Genomic DNA, 19,031 nt, shown 5'->3' with positions numbered 1-19,031 from the left:
CAGCAGTCATCATTTGTTTACCTGAGGCTTTGGACAGAAAAGCCTGCCAACTTTTTAATTTCCCACATCAAATCATCTCCCAGGATGAATAATAAATGTTTTGGGGGAAAGAATATTGGGTTTAAACCAAGCGGCAAACTCTTGGGCAGAGCCGGGAGGCCAAAAAGGAAGTGCCTCAAACTGCAGTTCATCTAGTGGCCAGTAGGAGCAGTCTGCAGAAGGGAGCAATTTCCATAGACCCCCCATGTTAAAATGACCAACTTTACAGCAGAAATAAACATGTTTACATCGTGGTTCAAAAAAACATATTCTCTGTATAGTTAGATTCCCCCTTCATGACAACTGTGTGGGGGGTGAATTGTTTTATTACAACCCTTTTAGTTATATTAGGTCTTAAAGTGTTTGCATAAATTAGGATGTGGTCACCTTGAGTGACAGGTCTCTGCAGTCTTCTAGCTTGATATTGTTGATTTAAATTCGCTATGCTCAACGATGCAGACAGCTAGCGTCACAGTAGTGTTGAAGAGCAGCGTTTTGTATATGAGATTCATCTCACTATAAGATCTGTGTATCTGAAAAATATGAATCTCACATTTCCAGATGGTTCCAGAAATAACGTTAACGTAGATATTGCAACATGGTTTGTTGAGCTGGAGTTGATTATTGAAGCTTACTGGTTAACGTTACCATCATAATAAAAGAACAAACCCAAACCTTGTTGTTTTTAATAATACCAATACTTACTAAACATTTTATTATCATTACACTGGAGAAACCGACTTATTGTGGCAGCAGAGCGTGAAACGTAATGCCTGCATTTAAGGACGGAAAGTAGCGTATGCTTTAGGGACAAGGAAATTATTTGTTTAAATATTAGATATGACGTTATGTGTGCTTCTGTGACAATTAAGCTTATTCATTGCATTACATTTGTTAAAGATGTTTGTCTTTTACCCTTACGTGTGTGTTACAAATGAATGTGAATATGGCATAGGACATATTTAATTTGACTGTCTCATGAAAAACTATTCCAAAGTAACAGTAAAATAAAAAGGACCCCAACTAGACAATAATACATAATCCAACTGATAAGATACAGTAAGGGCTGTGATATCCAGCACTTTCTTTTAAGGATAATCAAAAAGATTATGACATGACGTTTGCATGTAAAAAAGTCTGTGACTTTACTATCTGTTTATTTAAAGTTTCCAGGTGATGCAGACAGACCAGAGGATGCTGACCACGAGAGACATACCTATTCCTAACATCAGTGAACTTCAGCATGGACTCAAAGGTACAAAGACCCCTTTCATACTGTACAAATAATCGAGAAACGTTCTGGTTTAAATAGATAAAGTAACAACTATAATACACTGATATACATTCCATTAAACATGACTAAATACTGACATCAAGGAAGTTGAGTGTTCCTTCCTTGCAAAAAGTTACATTTAGATTTGACCAAGCAACATGATTTTGTTGTCAGCTTTCACATGTCAATGTATTTAAGGCAATTATTATTTTACTTTGTGAAAATTGCTACCATTTGTCTCTACATATTGTCTGTAAAAACGTGGTAAAAGTGGTTCTTGCAGTGAGACAACCGAACAGCATGACCCTACAGTTGCACTAAGTTCTGATAACAGTTGAATATTATTGTAATAACATATATTTTAATGTTGATTAACTGCAGACTGTTCATTCATAATCTGATTATCTTTGGTGAGTGATGACAGTGTGTCTCCTATATACAAATAGCGGCGCCGCTGCTAGGGGGCGCCAGCCAGGTAGGTTTTAATTAAAATAATAATAAGTGGCGACCTTTTTTTGTTTTTGATTGTTTGTTATGTGGATTTGTAGTATTTGTGTTACTGTATCTTCAATAAAGGTGTATTTTTGCTAAATCTTGAGACATTGCCACTGTATGTACTGGCAGGGCCGATTTTTGACATAGGTGCTGTAAGTGGGGGATGTTGGCTTATCAGGCGCCCGCAGCTCACAGCCAAAGTGCGAGCGTGGGAGCGAGCGAGAGAGAGAGAGGGCGCACCGGTACCGACGCTGTTGTTATTAGAATCTGGTGCTAGCTGCGCTAACAGATATAAGAAGTAGATGTTTCTACAACCATGGTGGAGGAGAGCTCTCCTGTCAGACTGAGAGGCTCAGTGAGGTAAAGGACTCTCTGAGTGTTTAGATTCATTTTAGTCTAAGTTATCTCAGTGGGTCTCAAACAAATATGTGTTATTATGTAAACACATATTTACAAGGCACTCCTTTATAATTATTAGGATAAATAAAAACAGGTTTGAAATCATTCCAATGTATACTATAGGACAGTAAACCAAAAATATTGTTTAAAGTTGGTGAGATACAAAAATAAGCATAGATTAATAAATGTTAACTGGTCAAATAAGATATAAATGAACAACAAAAATAAAATAAGTTACATTTATTTGTTATTGGCTATGGTAGGTTATTGGTTATGTTCATATACTTATTTGATTATTAAAATGTAAACAGATATTTTTCATATGGGTGTTTTAGAGTTGTACCCCTAGATCAGGTCTCTAGTAATTGTGTGCTCAAAGTTTACCAGATTGAAGCATTTTACTTTAAAATGTTCAAAACAATCTTCCCGGGGGAGCATACCCCCGGACCCCCCTAGAGGATGTGACGTCCACCCCCCAATTAAAACATGTTCATACAATACTGAATACATTTGAAGCCATTTTGACGTATATGACCTATGTCAATAAGTTTCTGTTTTTGTAGTGTATTGTCTTTTGTAGAGATTTTTCATTTATTCTTTATATATAAAATATTGCCTAAAATCTCGCCTAGGGCAGCACATTGGCTATAACCGACCCTGGTACTAGCCCTCAAGAGCCTTTCTTGTGTTGGCATACACATAGAAAAAAATTGGCTGGGCGCACTTCACACGCGCACACACTAAAAAATTCCACGCGCTCCGCGCTCACATTATGCTGGGCCCACGTGCCTTAGCACCGCTGCTATGACTCCATCCTAGGGGAAACACTGGATGAATTTAAAAAACACATTCAAATAATTTTGTATTTATTTCTACAGCCCAACGCACCTCTTTCATAAATAATACACTTACTCTGCAATAATGTCAAATGTTTTATGTTTCTTGTCATTTCTGTTAGGAAAGGACATACCGAAGGACACAACTGCCTCCCATTTTCTCCGAGGGGCAAGAAGAAAATGAAAAGCTGATATGAGATTAAAGACCAATTCAAGATATTCACTAGGAAAATACACTTTTATTGTGAACAGAAAGATCTGCACACTGAATAGTGTGTAGTCAAACAGGACCATCATTTGTTTGTGACAGCTGTGCCCAGTATGGGCTCTTATACCTCATTCACACCAACGGTGTTTCAGGGCCGGTTCGGAGCTGGAGCTTGAAAAGCACCGGGTTTTCCTGTTCAAACCGCAGCGGAGCAGCCTCTTAGCTCCGGAATCCGGTTTGTTTCAAGCACCAAAAAATTGTCCGGCAAGAGACAAAACAAAAAGCCCGCGTTTTATCCAGTTTGTACACAACGATGGAGAAACTTAACAAGCAGCAGTGGTCCACTGATAATCTGGTCTTCCGAAGAGGTACAGAGGAAGCTGGAGCACAATTGGCCATTGTTGTTGTTGTCGGTGTGAGCTGTGAGGGGTTTCCGCGCGGTTTGGCTTTATGAAGCAGGCACGCAAACGGTTACATCATGACGCAAACGATGACGCAATGACGCAGCATCAGTCGGACTCTGAGCGGGAGCTAAACCGAAGAACCGGTTCTGAACCTGAAAAGCTCTAGCACGGAGCTTGAACCGGAGTTGCGTTGGTGTGAATGAGGTAGCAGATGTAGTTTGGTGGTTTCTTCATCAGGCCTGGTCCTCCTCCCAGAGAAAGGCCGCTCCACCTCACCCCTAATTTCCACCGGGTCCGTCTGCGTCGTGTTACGGCTGCGTTACGGCAGCGCCGCGGCGTTCGCAAAGATCGCGGCCACTCTAGTCAATGGGCGCGTTACGGCTCAGAAGCGTCCCAGAAGTGTCACAGAAGCGTCTCGGCGCAGTGCTTCTCTGAAATTAGTATGAATCCTATTTTTTACGCCACACAGCCATAAGGTAATGTCGGGCAGGCAGGATGTGGAACGTTCAGAGCATATATATATATATATGCACTGAACAAAAATATAAATGCAACAGTTTTGTTTTTGCTCCCATTTTTCACGAGATGAACTCAAAGATTTAAAACATTTTCTATATATACAAAATAACCATTTCTCTCAAATATTGTTCACAAATCTGAAAAAAATCTGTGATTGTGAGCACTTCTCCTTTGCCGAGATAATCCATTCCACCTCACAGGTGTGGCATATCAAGATGCTGATTAGACAGCATGATTATTGCACAGGTGTGCCTTAGGCTGGCCACAATAAAAGGCCACTCTGAAACGTGCAGTTTTGCTTTATTGGGGGGGTCTGGGGGGGTCCGAAAACCAGTCAGTATCTGGTGTGACCACCATTTGCCTCACGCAGTGCAACACATCTCCTTCTCATAGAGTTGATCAGGTTGTTGATTGTGGCCTGTGGAATGTTGGTCCACTCCTCTTCAATGGCTGTGCGAAGTTGCTGGATATTGGCAGGAACTGGAACACGCTGTCATATACGCCGATCCAGAGCATCCCAAACATGCTCAATGGGTGACATGTCCGGTGAGTATGCTGGCCATGCAAGAACTGAGATGTTTTCAGCCTCCAGGAATTGTGTACAGATCCTTGCAACATGGGGCCGTGCATTATCATGCTGCAACATGAGGTGATGGTCGTGGATGAATGGCACAACAATGGGCCTCAGGATCTAGTCACGGTATCTCTGTGCATTCACAATGCCATCAATAAAATGCACCTGTGTTCGTCGTCCATAACATACGCCTGCCCATACCATAACCCCACCACCACCATGGGCCACTCGATTCACAACATTGACATCAGAAAACCGCTCACCCACACGACGCCACACACGCTGTCTGCCATCTGCCCTGAACAGTGAAAAATCGGGATTCATCCGTGAAGAGAACACCTCTCCAACGTGCCAGACGCCATCAAATGTGAGCATTTGCCCACTCAAGTCGGTTACGACGACGAACAGGTCGAGACCCCGATGAGGACGACGAGCATGCAGATGAGCTTCCCTGAGACGGTTTCTGACAGTTTGTGCATCAATTCTTTGGTTATGCAAACCGATTGTTGCAGCAGCTGTCCGAGTGGCTGGTCTCAGACGATCTTGGAGGTGAACATGCTGGATGTGGAGGTCCTGGGCTGGTGTGGTTACACGTGGTCTGCGGTTGTGAAGCCGGTTGGATGTACTGCCAAAATCTCTGAAACGCCTTTGGAGACGGCTTATGGTAGAGAAAAGAACATTCAATTCACGGGCAACAGCTTTGGTGGACATTCCTGCTGTCAGCATGCCAATTGCACGCTCCCTCAAAACTTGCGACATCTGTGGCATTGTGCTTTGTGATAAAACTGAACATTTTAGAGTGGCCTTTTATTGTGGCCAGCCTAAGGCACACCTGTGCAATAATCATGCTGTCTAATCAGCATCTTGATATGCCACACCTGTGAGGTGGGATGGATTATCTCGGCAAAGGAGAAGTGCTCACTATCACAGATTTTTTCAGATTTGTGAACAATATTTGAGATAAATGGTTATTTTGTGTATATAGAAAATGTTTTAGATCTTTGAGTTCATCTCATGAAAAATGGGAGCAAAAACAAAAGTGTTGCATTTATATTTTTTGTTCAGTGTATATATACATATATATATATATACACACACACAAACTCATTTTGCAGAACCTATCCCTCCGTAGTCTTTCAAGTAGGAGGAGAAATGCCAGCGTTCTCCTCCAGGTTTACAGGCACTGTGTACATTATATATAGAATAATTATGATGATGAATGCATTTTTTTACTACTAAAATACAGTAACACATCTTTGATTAATGTCGTTTATAACTGGAATATTATTATTAACTTTGTCTGTACAAAGTAGCCTGTCCAGGAAATATGCCCAAATCAACAAAAACTGCGAGCCGGCAGGCAAGACGCTCCACTTCTGAAATGCTTCTGAAACGCGCCCGGTGGGTTATGACGCTAGAGGAGGTCGGACCAAAACTGCGGCGCAGCCGTAACATGGCGGAAACTAGGGGTCAGTCTTCTCCAGCCAAACCAACAGACAGGACATCCGTCACACTGAGGTTTCTCCCAAAGTCTCTGCAGCTCTCTGGACACCACGCTGTCTCAATTGATCCACACTGTGAATATGAGAGGGGAAAATGTGTGTAATAAATGCTTTAGGCCAGTGGTTCTCAAATGGAGGTACGCGGACCCCTAGGGGTACGTGATATTTATTTTATGTTAATGAAAAAAACAACATAAGTAATGCATTTAAACAAACTAGGCCTAATAATAGTAGATTAACTACTTTATTCAAATATTTACAGTAATTCTGGATAATAAAATGGGAAAAATAAACGGGGTGCTCTCTTTTCCTCTCCCTCTCCTGACAGCCCGTCAGTCTCGTGCAGCTCGCTGAACCTGTAATAAGTGACCCGACAGTAAATAATACATATATGTATAGCTAGTTTAGCTAGTTCCAGAGTAGACAAACTAGCTAAGTATGTTAGGTCTAACTCTTAGTGTATTTAATGTTGCTCCACTCAACGTTCCGACACAGCAGCGGAGCTGTGATCATGCAGAGTTGCGTGTTCTCCGTCAGCAGCAGCTGATCTGATCAGCTGAATCCATCAGATCTAGCTAGTTCTAGTTAATGATATGACTGCCTGCTTATCACAGGACACCTACACAATAAGCGTTGCTTGGCAAAGGCGTGTGGCCGCAAAGTATAGCGCAGCATTATGCATATGTTTATATGAGGGGTCAAAATCCCATGCTCATAAAATGCTCATATATATTTTTCTCTTCATTCCCCACGCCCCAAAATAAATAAATATACCAATTTTAGGAAAAGTAAGGAAGTTTGAGCAGTGTGGGTTTTATATTAACAGAGTTATACATATTTCAAAACGCGAAGTGTAATAACTGCAGGTGCCTCCCTGTCAGTATGACAAAGATCCTCAGTGAAGCACAAGCCCATGTTTCTCACTACATTGTAAGTACAACTTATTAAAAAGATCAGTTCAATGCAACCAATGTCATCTTAGTGTTATTGCATGATGTTAAAATTGGTTTGCCATGAATTTAGTGATGGATTGTAAACATTTGAAATGTAGCATTTAAGTGTTTCTCAGTTACAAGGTTGTTGTTTTAATAAATCAGACACTGACAGCCCGTCCACACACATGCATGAAAAAAATCTTGAAAAATATTGAAGCTGGGCGTGTCTGAAGCTTGGCGATTTTTTGCGAGCAACGCGACCAACAACCAATCACATGAATCTCCCGCCCCCGACATACAAAGCAATAGCAATGTTAAAACGAAGTAAACTGGATATAAAATCCCCAAACAGGCGAAAACCTACCAGTTTCACCCACTGTCTCTGCCACCTCCCTCCATGCCTGGTTCCTCAGGTTTGTATCCCGGTAAATAGTTCTGGTTGTAAAGAACCGGGTGATTTGCTACCGTAATTTCTCGTTTGGAATATGAGGAAATGAACTCTGGCTCTCCCAGCTTGCACGCGGTTTGATTGGCTAGCGCTTGTACTGGCGGGATTTGCATAAACGGGATTTGATTGGCTGATGCCAGCTTCGAAAGCATCGGGAGCATCAAAAGTTGAACATTGCTCAACTTTTGATGCTCACGATGCTTGCAAAGCCATGCTCCGCTCCCCACAATACAGTTCGGCGAAGATTCAAAATCTTCTACGTCACCCCATTCAAGTGAATGGGCGAAGCTTTGAAAGATTTTTTTCATGCCTGTGTGTGGACGGGCCGTGATGGTGCAGCGCTGTACTGTACCTCTGTACGTACCTCTATAGGCATTTTTTCCTTAACAAATTGTTTTTGCGCTGATCAGGGGGTACTTGGCTGAATTTTTTTTTCAAAGGGGGTACATTATTGAAAAAAGTTTGAGAACCACTGCTTTAGACAATATGAAGTTAACTGTAAGGAGTGGCTCAGTTTTTTAAAATAAACAATAGTATTACTGTATTTCAATATCTCACGTCTGAAAGTTTAATTTAAAAGAAGAAGAGGCACCTAAAATTAAGATTGTTATTTCAATACATTTAGTTGATTTTGTCTTTTTAATTGTTTAAAGTAAAATAGATAGAACTGGTACTTAAGAGTTATACAGTCTGGTTGCGGAGGAGGCACACAGGTAAGAGCACTAACTAGCTACCATCACATGTAACTAAGCTTGACTTGAATTTATCAAAAGTATAATTTAAGTAACAGCAAAAAATCAATAACTAAAATCATGCACATATTTGAATCTTTGCTGGATCCACTGTTGAATTTACCACAAAATAGCCTATATATTTTAGAAACTTGAAGGCATTTTAAGATTTGTATTAAGTATATTTGTATTAAGATTTGTATTATCCCAAAACTCAATACCTTAAATTATTATTGAAAGTTTGCTGTTTCATGTTAACTTACCTTAAGCAACGTAAAATGTGCAGACCGGGAGCAACAGACGTAGGTTAGCCGGCTAGCATCCCAGATCAGCACTGCTGAGCATGTTAGCTTAGCTTGGTATCCTCAGCTAGCTCTGGAACTTCCAGCTCGGTGGCAGCAGGTCCCGCCTCGGCTCCGCCTCTTTGCCCTTATTTGGAGCAGGCGGGAGTTAGACGCCGACGTCACTGTCGAGCCATTACGGCCCGTCCACACAGCGGCGTGTCTGAAGCTTGGGGAGTTTATGCGAGCAACGAGACCAACAACCAATCACATGAATCTCCCGTGCAAATCAAATCAAGTTCTCATTCATAACACTCCGTTCGATGTCTCACTATGGGATGCGCCTCATCGCGGAGCAAACAGAAGCATCAATCTAATTACGCCAATCCTGATTGGCTGGTGATCTTGACGTCAGCGTCAGGGAATTCACCCCCTATAAGTAGCTTGCGCCACGAAGCATGCGTCATTCAAACACCTCTTCTTGCTTCAGAGCACATCTCTATAGTAGCCGGACAAGCTTAACGGTCCACAGACTGAACCCAAATATAACCATTTCGGTCGACGGGCGCTCGCCGGCTACTCCTTCTGCTTCGCAGGAAGACGGTAATACTAACGCCAGTTAGTATTGAAATCGACCTCGCCGTTCTCTTTCCCCGGAAAGGTAGGTCTGATTTTTTCAAGCTAGCAACACACCTGTTGCTAGCTCGCTCCCTCACTTAATCGATTATTAATGTCCACTGACCTGCCGGCCGGCAGTCAAGACGCGGGGGCGTCCGCCGCAGAGAGTGAACCCCTCTCCGTGTCGGTCTGGGGCTCATTATCTGCGATGGCTGCAGAACCGGAATCCTGCGCCCTGGCAGGCCGGGACCCGGTGACGGCAAGACACGCGGGAACGGGACCCCACGCTTTACCGAGCTGGGGCTCCCGGTTAGACCTCACCATGGTCTCACCCGCGGAGGATGTCCTCGAGCTGGACTACGATGAGGACGAAGAGGACGCCTCGGTGTTCCTCCTGTCCGAGTCGGATGAACATGAAGAGGAGATCTTCATGTCATCGGCTCAGGCTGCAAAGCCTGGAGCGAGGGCTGCTCTCCCGGGCGATAGCACACCAGCTTCGCCCTGTCTGAGTATGGACCTGCAGGCCGTGTGTTAACGCGCCGCGGCCAGACTCGACATCCCGTGGCCTGAAATGGCCAAGGAGACCTCCAGGTCCCGCTACGAAGGGAAACATTTTCCCCAAGCAGCGCGGACAAAGAGGCAACTCCTTCCGGTCTTCCCGGAGATGTTGGATGAGGTGTCGGTCTCGTGGAGAGACCGGCCCTTCAGCAACAAGGTCCCAATCCAGGGTGCCTCCTCCCTAGACTGTGACGGAATGGAGCAGCTCGGCCTGCTCCGCATACCGCCCATGGAACCGCTGGTAGCGGCCCACCTCCTACCCGTCACCAAGCAGGAACCCCACGCTGCCAGCAAAGTCGGACCGATTTCAGTCGACAATGACTGAACGGTCCTACAAAGCCGCAGCGTTGTCCGCCAGGGCCCTGAATGTGTCCTTGCTGCTAACCGCTTACCAAGCGGAGCTCTGCGAGGACCTGTCGGGTAACCCGGGGGCAGCCACTCTGGACGAGATGGCAGCGGTCACGGACATTTGTCTCCGTGTCCAACGCTGCGCCGTCCAGGCCACGGGCAAGGCAATGGGGATCATGGTGGTGCAGGAAAGAGCGAGATGGCTCAACCTCACCAACCTCCCAGACCGGGAAAAGGAGGATGTGCTGGATATGCCCATCGTTCCCGAGGGAATTTTCGGCTCCGCTCTTGCCTCCATGCAAAGGAGATGTGAGTCGAAAAAGAAGAAGGACGAGGCACTCCACCTCTGCCTCCCTCGAAGGGTCCAGCCGCTGCCTTCGCAGCAGCAGTCCTTCGCAGCAGCAGTCCTTCGCCCAAGCTGCCTCGAACCCTGCTCGGTTTAAAACACTGAAGACGCAGAGGTCGCAGCCCGCCCCGAGTCCCTAGCCCAGGCTGGAGACGAGGGCGAGCTGGCCTAGAAAATCTCTGGTTCCGGCTGCAGCTCAGGCGCAGCCAACCCAGAATTTCGGCCAGCAGTCGAGGAAGAAGAAGCGAGCGGCGTGACAGCCCCTCCGTGACAGAGCTGGAAGTCCACGGTTCCCCAGCTCTAAATGTGTTCCCGCCGCCTCGAGAGATGCCTCAACATCATCCTCAAGTCCGCACAAACACATGTCACACATTTGTTGATTTTTCTGTCATAAAACATTTGCCGCTGACGCATCCAGGCTTCAGGCCGAGGGCGCAGCTCAAAAAAATGAAAAGAAAAACAATAAAACCAATAAACAGCCCGTCAACTGTTCCCCTTCTGAGAGCAGCTACGGCATCTCTCAAAAGGCGGATTACAGGCGGGTCTGTGAAGGCACAACCGCCACGCGCATGCGCAGTGCCGGCTGGGGCTTTAAAGGCACCACCGTCACGCGCATGCGCAGTGCCGGCTGGGGTTGTGAAGGCACCACCGTCATGCGCATGCGCAGTGTCAGTGGGGATTGTCGAAAAGGGGCACCACTGTGTTCAGACACTAGAGGGCCCCATAACACAACAAATAGAGACTCAGAGGGGAAGAGACGTGACATCTCCACTGGCTCTAAGGAGCATGCAGTGGAAGATGCTCACATCATCTGCTTGGGTTTTCAAGACAGTAACACGGGGCTACAGACTCCAATTCGCTGTCACCCCCCCTCGCTTCTCGGGCATTCTTCATTTGCAGGCCCGAGGAGAGTCAGCCCATATTCTGGAGACAGATATTCTCTCACTCCTAGAAAAGAGGGCTATATCTATTGTACCCGCCGAGCAGAGTCAGGGCGGCTTCTATTCCAAGTACTTCCTCGTTCCCAAACGGGGAGGGAACGGAATTCGGCCAATACTTGATTTGAGGGCTCTGAACAAATATCTAAGAAGATATAAGTTCAGAATGCTCACTCACACATCTCTGCTGCGGCTCGTGCGACAAGACGACTGGTTTACATCAATCGACCTGAAAGATGCGTATTTTCACATCCCAGTATATTACCCACACAGGAAATATCTGAGATTCGCATTTCAGGGGATCTGTTATGAATACAGCGTACTCCCGTTCGGTCTGTCCCTCAGTCCAAGGGTGTTTGTACGATGTACGGAAGCTGCGATAGCCCCGTTAAGACAACAGGGTATTCGCCTGGCGACCTACCTGGACGACTGGCTGCTTCTCGCACAGTCGGAGCAGGAGGATGTTACGCAGACAAATGTCCTCGTAAAGCACCTGCTCAACCTGGGTTTCATAATAAAGACAGAGAAGAGCATGTTGTGCCCCGCGCAGACTATACTCTTCCTGGGTTTACGCCTGAACTCGGTGCCCTTTTCAGCTCCCTTGTCAGCGGAAAGAGTGAAAGCTTTCAGAGCTTGTCTCGCTCTTTTCCAGCTGCGCAAACATGTTCTCTTCAGATCATGCCTGCGATTGCTGGGGCTCATGGCGTCAGCCATCCTGGTCGTACGACTGGGACGCTTACACATGAGGGAGTTTCAGCGCTGGGTGGCCGCCCTAAAACTAAGAGTGATGGTTACTGTGAAATGCGTAATGGCACTGCGCCACTGGCTGCACCCGACTTTTCTAGTACGAGGTGTGCCTATGGGTGCTGTCCTTTCACGGAAAGTGGTCACCACGGACGCATGTCTGACAGGTTGGGGAGGTATTTATGAAGGTCGCCCGGTGAGGGGTCTCTGGAGCAGAGACCTCCAGCGGGCGCACATAAATTACCTGGAGCTTTTAGCGGTGTTTCTCACCCTAAAACGCTTTCTGCCTTTCCTCAGGGGACATCACGTCCTCGTGAGGACAGACAATACGACCACAATATCGTATATTAACCGCCAAGGGGGTTTGCGTTCTCTCCAGTGACACATACTGGCGCGCAAACTGATCCTATGGAGCGGTAGACGTCTCCTCTCTCTGAGAGCGACGCACGTACCGGGAGTGATGAACCTCGGGGCAGATCTACTGTCCAGAGGTATACCACTTTATGCAGACTGGACTCTACATCCAAGGATTGTGAGCCAGCTATGGGTGCGTTACGGCAGAGCCGTGGTGGATCTGTTCGCATCGAAAGACAATGCTCAGTGTCAGCTGTTCTTTTCGATGCGCGATCTAAATGCACCGTTAGGCGTGGATGCACTCGCGCATGATTGGCCCCCGGGCCTTCTGTACGCGTTCCCACCCATGGCTCTGATACCCCCAACTCTGGCCAGAGTGAGAGAGCAACGCCACACACTTATCCTGATAGCTCCGCACTGGCCAGCTATGTACTGGCTAGCCGAGATATATCAGCTGCTGTGCGGGCAGCCATGGCAGCTCCCACTACGCAGGGACATACTGTCCCAAGCGGGGGGGGGCGATCTTTAACCCACACCCAGAGCGCTTGGCTCTATGGGCCTGGCCCGTGAGTGGTACAATCTGAATACAGTGTGACATGAAGCTGACCCTGGCAGCTGCCAAGCGAGCCAGTGGCACTCATGCACTATCTGTACAGTCTTCATGCACTCAGTTCGCCCCAGGGCAAACAGAGTGTGGTTGAAGCCCAACCCTGCCTTTATCTTAAGGCGGTTAGTTCAGGTACCACATTTGACATCGAGGCATCCTCCCCGCCACTGTATTCCTCCGGGGAACAGCGGCCGGATTTGCCGTGTCTAGCCCGTGCTTTACGCACGTACAGGGACAGATCAAGGGTGCTTTGTCATAATGACCAACCCCTTGTGTCCTGGGCTAACCCTTATAAGGGCAAGCCTGTTACTAAGCAACGGCTCTCCCACTGGTTTGTGGAAGCAATTGCTTTGGGGCCCATACGAGTCAGAGTTCGCAGGCACCCTCGGGTCCGCAAGCTCTTTCGACTCAGGGTCTGGCTGCATCCTGGGCTACCTGTTAAGTTCTGGTTGGTTTGGTGATTTTCGAGATAAGCTCGTCTGACAATACGGGAGCTACAATTTCCCATAGTGAGACATCGAACGGAGTGTTATGAATGAGAACTATAGGTTACTTACGTAACCCCAGTTCTCAGAGTAACATGTAGTGAGATGTCTCACCAGACGGCCCTCCTTGCTATGGTGAAGCGAGAAGAGGTGCTTATTTTGAATGACGCATGCGTCGTGGCGCAAGCTACTTATAGGGGGTGAATTCCCTGACGCTGACGTCAAGATCACCAGCCAATCAGGATTGGCGTAATGAGATTGATGCTTCTGTTTGCTCCGCGATGAGGCGCATCCCATAGTGAGACATCTCACTTCATGTTACTCTGAGAACTGGGGTTACGTAAGTAACCTATAGTTTTATTTATATAGCACATTTATAAACGATTTTTGGTCAAGCCAAAGTGCTGTACATATAATAAAAATAGCCTACAGTAGAGACACTTTACAGCTAATAAACAGCACAGTTTGTTCAGAATATCATATATAAACTCCCCAAACAGGCAAAAACCTACCAGTTCCACCCACTGTCTCTGCCATCTCCCTCCATGCCTGGCTCCTCCGGTTTGTATCCCGGTAAGTGAAGAGAGACTGATCACATAACACCGGGTGATTCACTACCGCTATAATTAATTTCTCCTCCATTTTTTGGAATATGAGGAAATTACCTGCGTAGTCTCTCCCAGCATACACACGGTTTGATTGGCTAGCGCTTGTACTGTCAGATTTGCATAAACGGGATTTGATTGGCTGACGCTCGAGGCGCCAAGAAGTTGAACATTGCTCAACTTTTGCAGCCAGCGTCGCTTCCAACAATGCAGTTCGGCGAAAAGTGACGTCACCCCATCCAAAGTGAATGGTGAAGCGTCAACGCACGCCGCTGTGTGGACGGGCCGTTAGTGGCCGACACCGCCTAGGCAACTCTGCAGAATCCTATGGGTGACTACACGGACACTACGTCCATTTATATACACAGTCTATGGTTTAAACCAACAGGATTACACACCAGGGAACATCAAACACATAAACCCTGTGAAAATTGTTCTAGATCTGTCATGTAAAGAAATATTTACCATGATAGTAGGGAGAGTGGGGTAAGTCTCAAAAAAACGATTCAAGCCCTTCTTAGACTTGACACATTAATAATTGTTTCACTTTACTTAAATATTTTTATTTAAGAAATAAACCTAAGTATAGTTCATTAGTGTAACACAAATTACATTAATCAATTCACTTATTAAATGTATTTAAGACAGAGCAACTCAAAATGAATTGTTTTCATTTGGGACCGCCCCTTTGCACATCACCTTTGCGCATGCACAAAATCCGTTCTGTCATTTGCCGCCTTTTGTCTAACACTGACGGTGTGAAACTGACGGTGGAAAGTCTATTATTTGGTAAGTATTTGTTTTTTCTAGTAGTTTAGAATGTTCCCTGTTTCCAAGTAGGCCTAATGCCTTTTCATTATATCGACAAGAATATTTGAAACCACCGTGTTATATTTTGCTCCGTTTTTAGTTGGGTCTAAACAGCAAGCTAGCTAGCTTGCTAGATATGGTTAGCATTGAATACTGGATAGTAGAGATCATTAGATTATATTAAATTAGATGTCACGTTATTGTCATTGAACACAGTACACCGAAATTCAGTTTAAATTCAACCAAAAAATGCAAAGAGTAATTAAAGTGCACGAGGTAAAGCAGCAAGCTAGCTAGCTGGATAACTGGTTTGTTAGCTAGCTTGCTAGATACGGTTAGCATTGAATACTGGATAATGGAGATCATTAGATTATATTACATTCGATTTAACGTTATTGTCATTGAACACAGTACACCGAAATTCAGTTTAAATTCAACCAAAAAATGAAGTAAACTACATTCCTCTGCACCCAAAAGGCGAAACCACAGAAAGCTTGGAGAACGAGAGAATTGCCTTATTGTCAGAACTGAAAAAGCGTGACAATGAAGTGGTGATAAAAGCAAAAATGGAAAAAACCTTCTCCCACAGACGCCTTGAGATTGTGGAGCAAAGGCCTTTGATAGGGGACTTCAAATGCAGATGGCCTGCTCTGTTTCAGCAGAGTGAAGTAAGTAAATATTTGTATTTGTTGACAGTCTTTTATTATTGTCTTTTGTGATTCATGTCTACATCCTTGCATGGTTGTGATTCTAATAAACAAGTAACAATTGGTTGTATTGTGCTTGTTAATAATATTTTTAAGGTGAATGCGGAGTTTTTGAGGATCACAACATCACCACTTCAATCAAAGTTCATGTGGCAGCTGGACCACTTCTCAGACAAGCTCTTGAAGATCTTCAAGACCAAAGGAGGAGTGAAGGGGCACAAAATCAAGGAAGCCCTTGCAATATCAGATTCGGTTAGTATAAATGCAGAGAACCTCGTTTTTCACTGTATTGTTTTTGTCCATGATCATATGAACACATTTAAGAAATTGTCTGCTTTTATAGTGTTTTTAAGGCAATAGCTTATTGTGGAAATGTAGGTGTAAGGAGTCCTGCTTAGGGACACACACGACAGATACAGCCCTCTACTTTGTAAACTACCTGCTCTGTTGCACATGCATTGTGCTTAATTGTCTTTGATTTATCGCCCCTGCTTTAGTTTGAAAACATCCACATCAAGAGGGGGTGCATCCTGCGAAGCATCGCGATCTACCTCAACGAGGATCCAGACTCTTTTTTTAAGGAGTATCAGGTATGTTTATCACAATATGTTTTCAATGTATTGGTTAACAGTGTTACCCACAATTATAACCACCATTACTTACATTTATAATAAGAAAATTATATGGCACACAACCCTATCCCTGCTTACATCTAAATATCTTATCACATATCATAAATACATGCAGAAATAAATAAATGTATACATTAATATAGGAATGAATATATGTAAGAATGAATAAATACAGAAATAAAAAAATAATAATAAATAGATACAGAAGTAATTTCATCGGGCAAGTGTTAAAATAAATATAGAAAAAAGTGAATTAATACATTTATACAGATATAAATACATCTATAAATTAACATAGGAATACAATTGAATAATACAAATGTGAATTAAAACATGAATATATCTGGAAATAAATACAAATAATAAATGAATGCTGAAATAAATATTTACATTTATATATAAATACATCTATAAATGAATAAATAAATATGGACATGAATACATATGTAAGAACTTATAAATAATTGAATAAATACATAAATAAAATAATAAATAAATGCTGAAATATATTAATCAATAGATTCATGTTTAAAAAGGTATGTGAATGCAGCAATTACTAAATTGTTAAAGGAATAATTACATAATCACATAACAAGGAAATAAATTATTAAAGAATAAATAATCAAATACATATCGAAATAAGTAGGTAAATGCATAATTAACTACAGGAATAACAACAAATTACATTATTAAGTAGGGATGTAAACAAATAATACCTGAATTAATAAATAAGATAACGTTGATAATCAAACAGAACATACAGGAATATATCTTTATAACTTATTTATGCAAACATTTTCTTACAAGCTTAATTTAGTTCTGTGTTGGAGGTCCTAACCTTCTCTGGTATCACTCGGACATTTTTGTCCAAATTGGTAATTTTTCACATCAGATTTGGCTATAATGATTTTGTGTTTTTTCTAGATACTTTTTGGAATTTCAATTTTTCTAATCGGTCTCGAATACACTGTACAAATTACCCTAATTGTCCATTTAAAAAATGTTCCCACACTTCCCAAAAAGTGTGGGGGAAAAATATTTAAATATAATATTTGTATCATATCATTTTATCATTCAAGTTTTTGAAAGTGGACATTTTTATCCTGAGTGGCCAAATAGGGTAGTACATTTGAGTGATACCAGAGGGTTAGTCTAAAACTGTTTTGATCAATTAGGAGAGCCACATAAGTAAATCTGCTTCTATAAAATGTAGTAATTCAGGTTTTAGTTAACACATGTGTTGTATGTTTGTGTCTTTGTTCAGGCCTCTGCCTCTGAAGATGCCAAGAGGGACATGGCAAACACAGTCATGGGCATATACACACTTCAAAGAGATGTGGATGGGCAGCCAGAGGACGTGGGAATTGTCATCGAAGGCAATATAGTCATGGACAACTTGGGCAGCGTGATTGTGGGGTTTGTCATGCTATTGGGACTTATTTATGCCCTGGATTTGAGCTTTCCGGACAACCTCAAACACACCTTCGAGTTCATGCAGAAGGTAGTGATGAATCTGGATGGGCACAAGCTGAATGGTAAAATCGAAAGTCTGAAGATCAAGTTGTTCGATTGAAATGTGAAAAAGAAGTGACTCATGAGTTCATTGTTGTCATTTTATTCACGAGTTTCCTAGTCAGAGCAGATTGAGCCGTTATATCAATCATTTGTGCTTTTCTGTATTTGTTTCAACACACTGTAACACTATTTCCATATGTTGGTGTTTGCAGTGCACTCTTTATGTTATGTGTTATTGTCCTGTTAGAAGAGCAGTGCATACCCCTGTTATATTGTATTCATTGTATTTGGCAAAGGGAGATTTGTAAGTTAATTATAGGAGTTCCATTTCTCTGCCATTTTAAAAATGGTATTATCTTTCAGAAATGTTTTTCATCTTTCAGTGTGAATTCATTCATTTTAAAAAGACTGTATTGAATGGAGGATTGTTTTGAATAATGTGAATTTAAAAATAAAAAAAACTAAACCATGTTTTCTATCATGTGTAACACATTTTTATTAAATTATATTTAACCTCATTATTTCATTTTCAATTAATTAAATAGGATTTAGGTGGACTAGCATTATTTAAATTCATAAAGGTAATGTTATCATTTTACTTAAACTCTATTTGAAAAATTTGAGTTGGACTAACTCATTTACATTATACTGCATGGATGCCATTAGTTTGAGTTTGTGCCACATATATTTATTGGATGGAAAACCTGCCAACAATAAAATTGAGTTAATCCAATGAGTTATTTCTTTGAGTGTAGGTAAGTTGAGCAATTTTTTTAGTTATGCTGTCCTCTAAGCAAGGAGAAATGACACATAGCAAACTGCTCTCATCTGTCACATACAGTAAGTAAGTTAAACTGAAAGCAAAAGGCAGATCTAAATAGTTATCTGGCTAAGATCTTTACACAAACAGACACTCATAACAAAGACCATCATAGTTTTAAAGTGACAGTGATGTTTTAAGTCATTTTGGCCTGACCAGAATGACTTCAAGAATATATATTCTGTTAGAAGTTTAGATGCTATAAGACCATTACGTTTCTTTCTTCAGGGTTTAAGAAGACATTTAAGTTTCTGAATAAAGGACATGTCCTACTTCTGATTGCACACATTATTTCAGTTT

General features: G+C 43.1%; 1 protein-coding gene across 1 annotated transcript; it reads left to right on the top strand.

The window, feature by feature from the left end:
• The first annotated feature begins 15,512 nt into the window (after positions 1-15,512).
• LOC117549029 lies at positions 15,513-18,655 on the top strand. Its single transcript, XM_034220592.1, has 4 exons — positions 15,513-15,725; positions 15,861-16,016; positions 16,262-16,354; positions 17,661-18,655. Exons 1-4 carry the CDS (start codon positions 15,624-15,626, stop codon positions 17,967-17,969), a joined length of 660 nt encoding a protein of 219 aa, XP_034076483.1. The 5' UTR covers positions 15,513-15,623; the 3' UTR covers positions 17,970-18,655.
• The last annotated feature ends 376 nt before the right edge of the window (positions 18,656-19,031 follow it).

Source organism: Gymnodraco acuticeps, unplaced genomic scaffold, assembly GCF_902827175.1.
Source record: "Gymnodraco acuticeps unplaced genomic scaffold, fGymAcu1.1, whole genome shotgun sequence".
Lineage (NCBI taxonomy): Eukaryota > Metazoa > Chordata > Actinopteri > Perciformes > Bathydraconidae > Gymnodraco > Gymnodraco acuticeps.
Note: the sequence above shows the minus strand (reverse complement) of the source record. Positions and strands in the feature narration are given on the sequence as shown.

Excerpts from the sequence above, each read along its gene's own strand:
- LOC117549029 (XM_034220592.1), top strand. The coding sequence starts at position 15,624 with ATGGAAAAAACCTTCTCCCACAGACGCCTTGAGATTGTGGAGCAAAGG. Across the intron at positions 16,017-16,261 it reads CCCTTGCAATATCAGATTCG|TTTGAAAACATCCACATCAA; the intron begins GTTAGTATAAAT and ends CCCCTGCTTTAG. Across the intron at positions 16,355-17,660 it reads CTTTTTTTAAGGAGTATCAG|GCCTCTGCCTCTGAAGATGC; the intron begins GTATGTTTATCA and ends GTCTTTGTTCAG.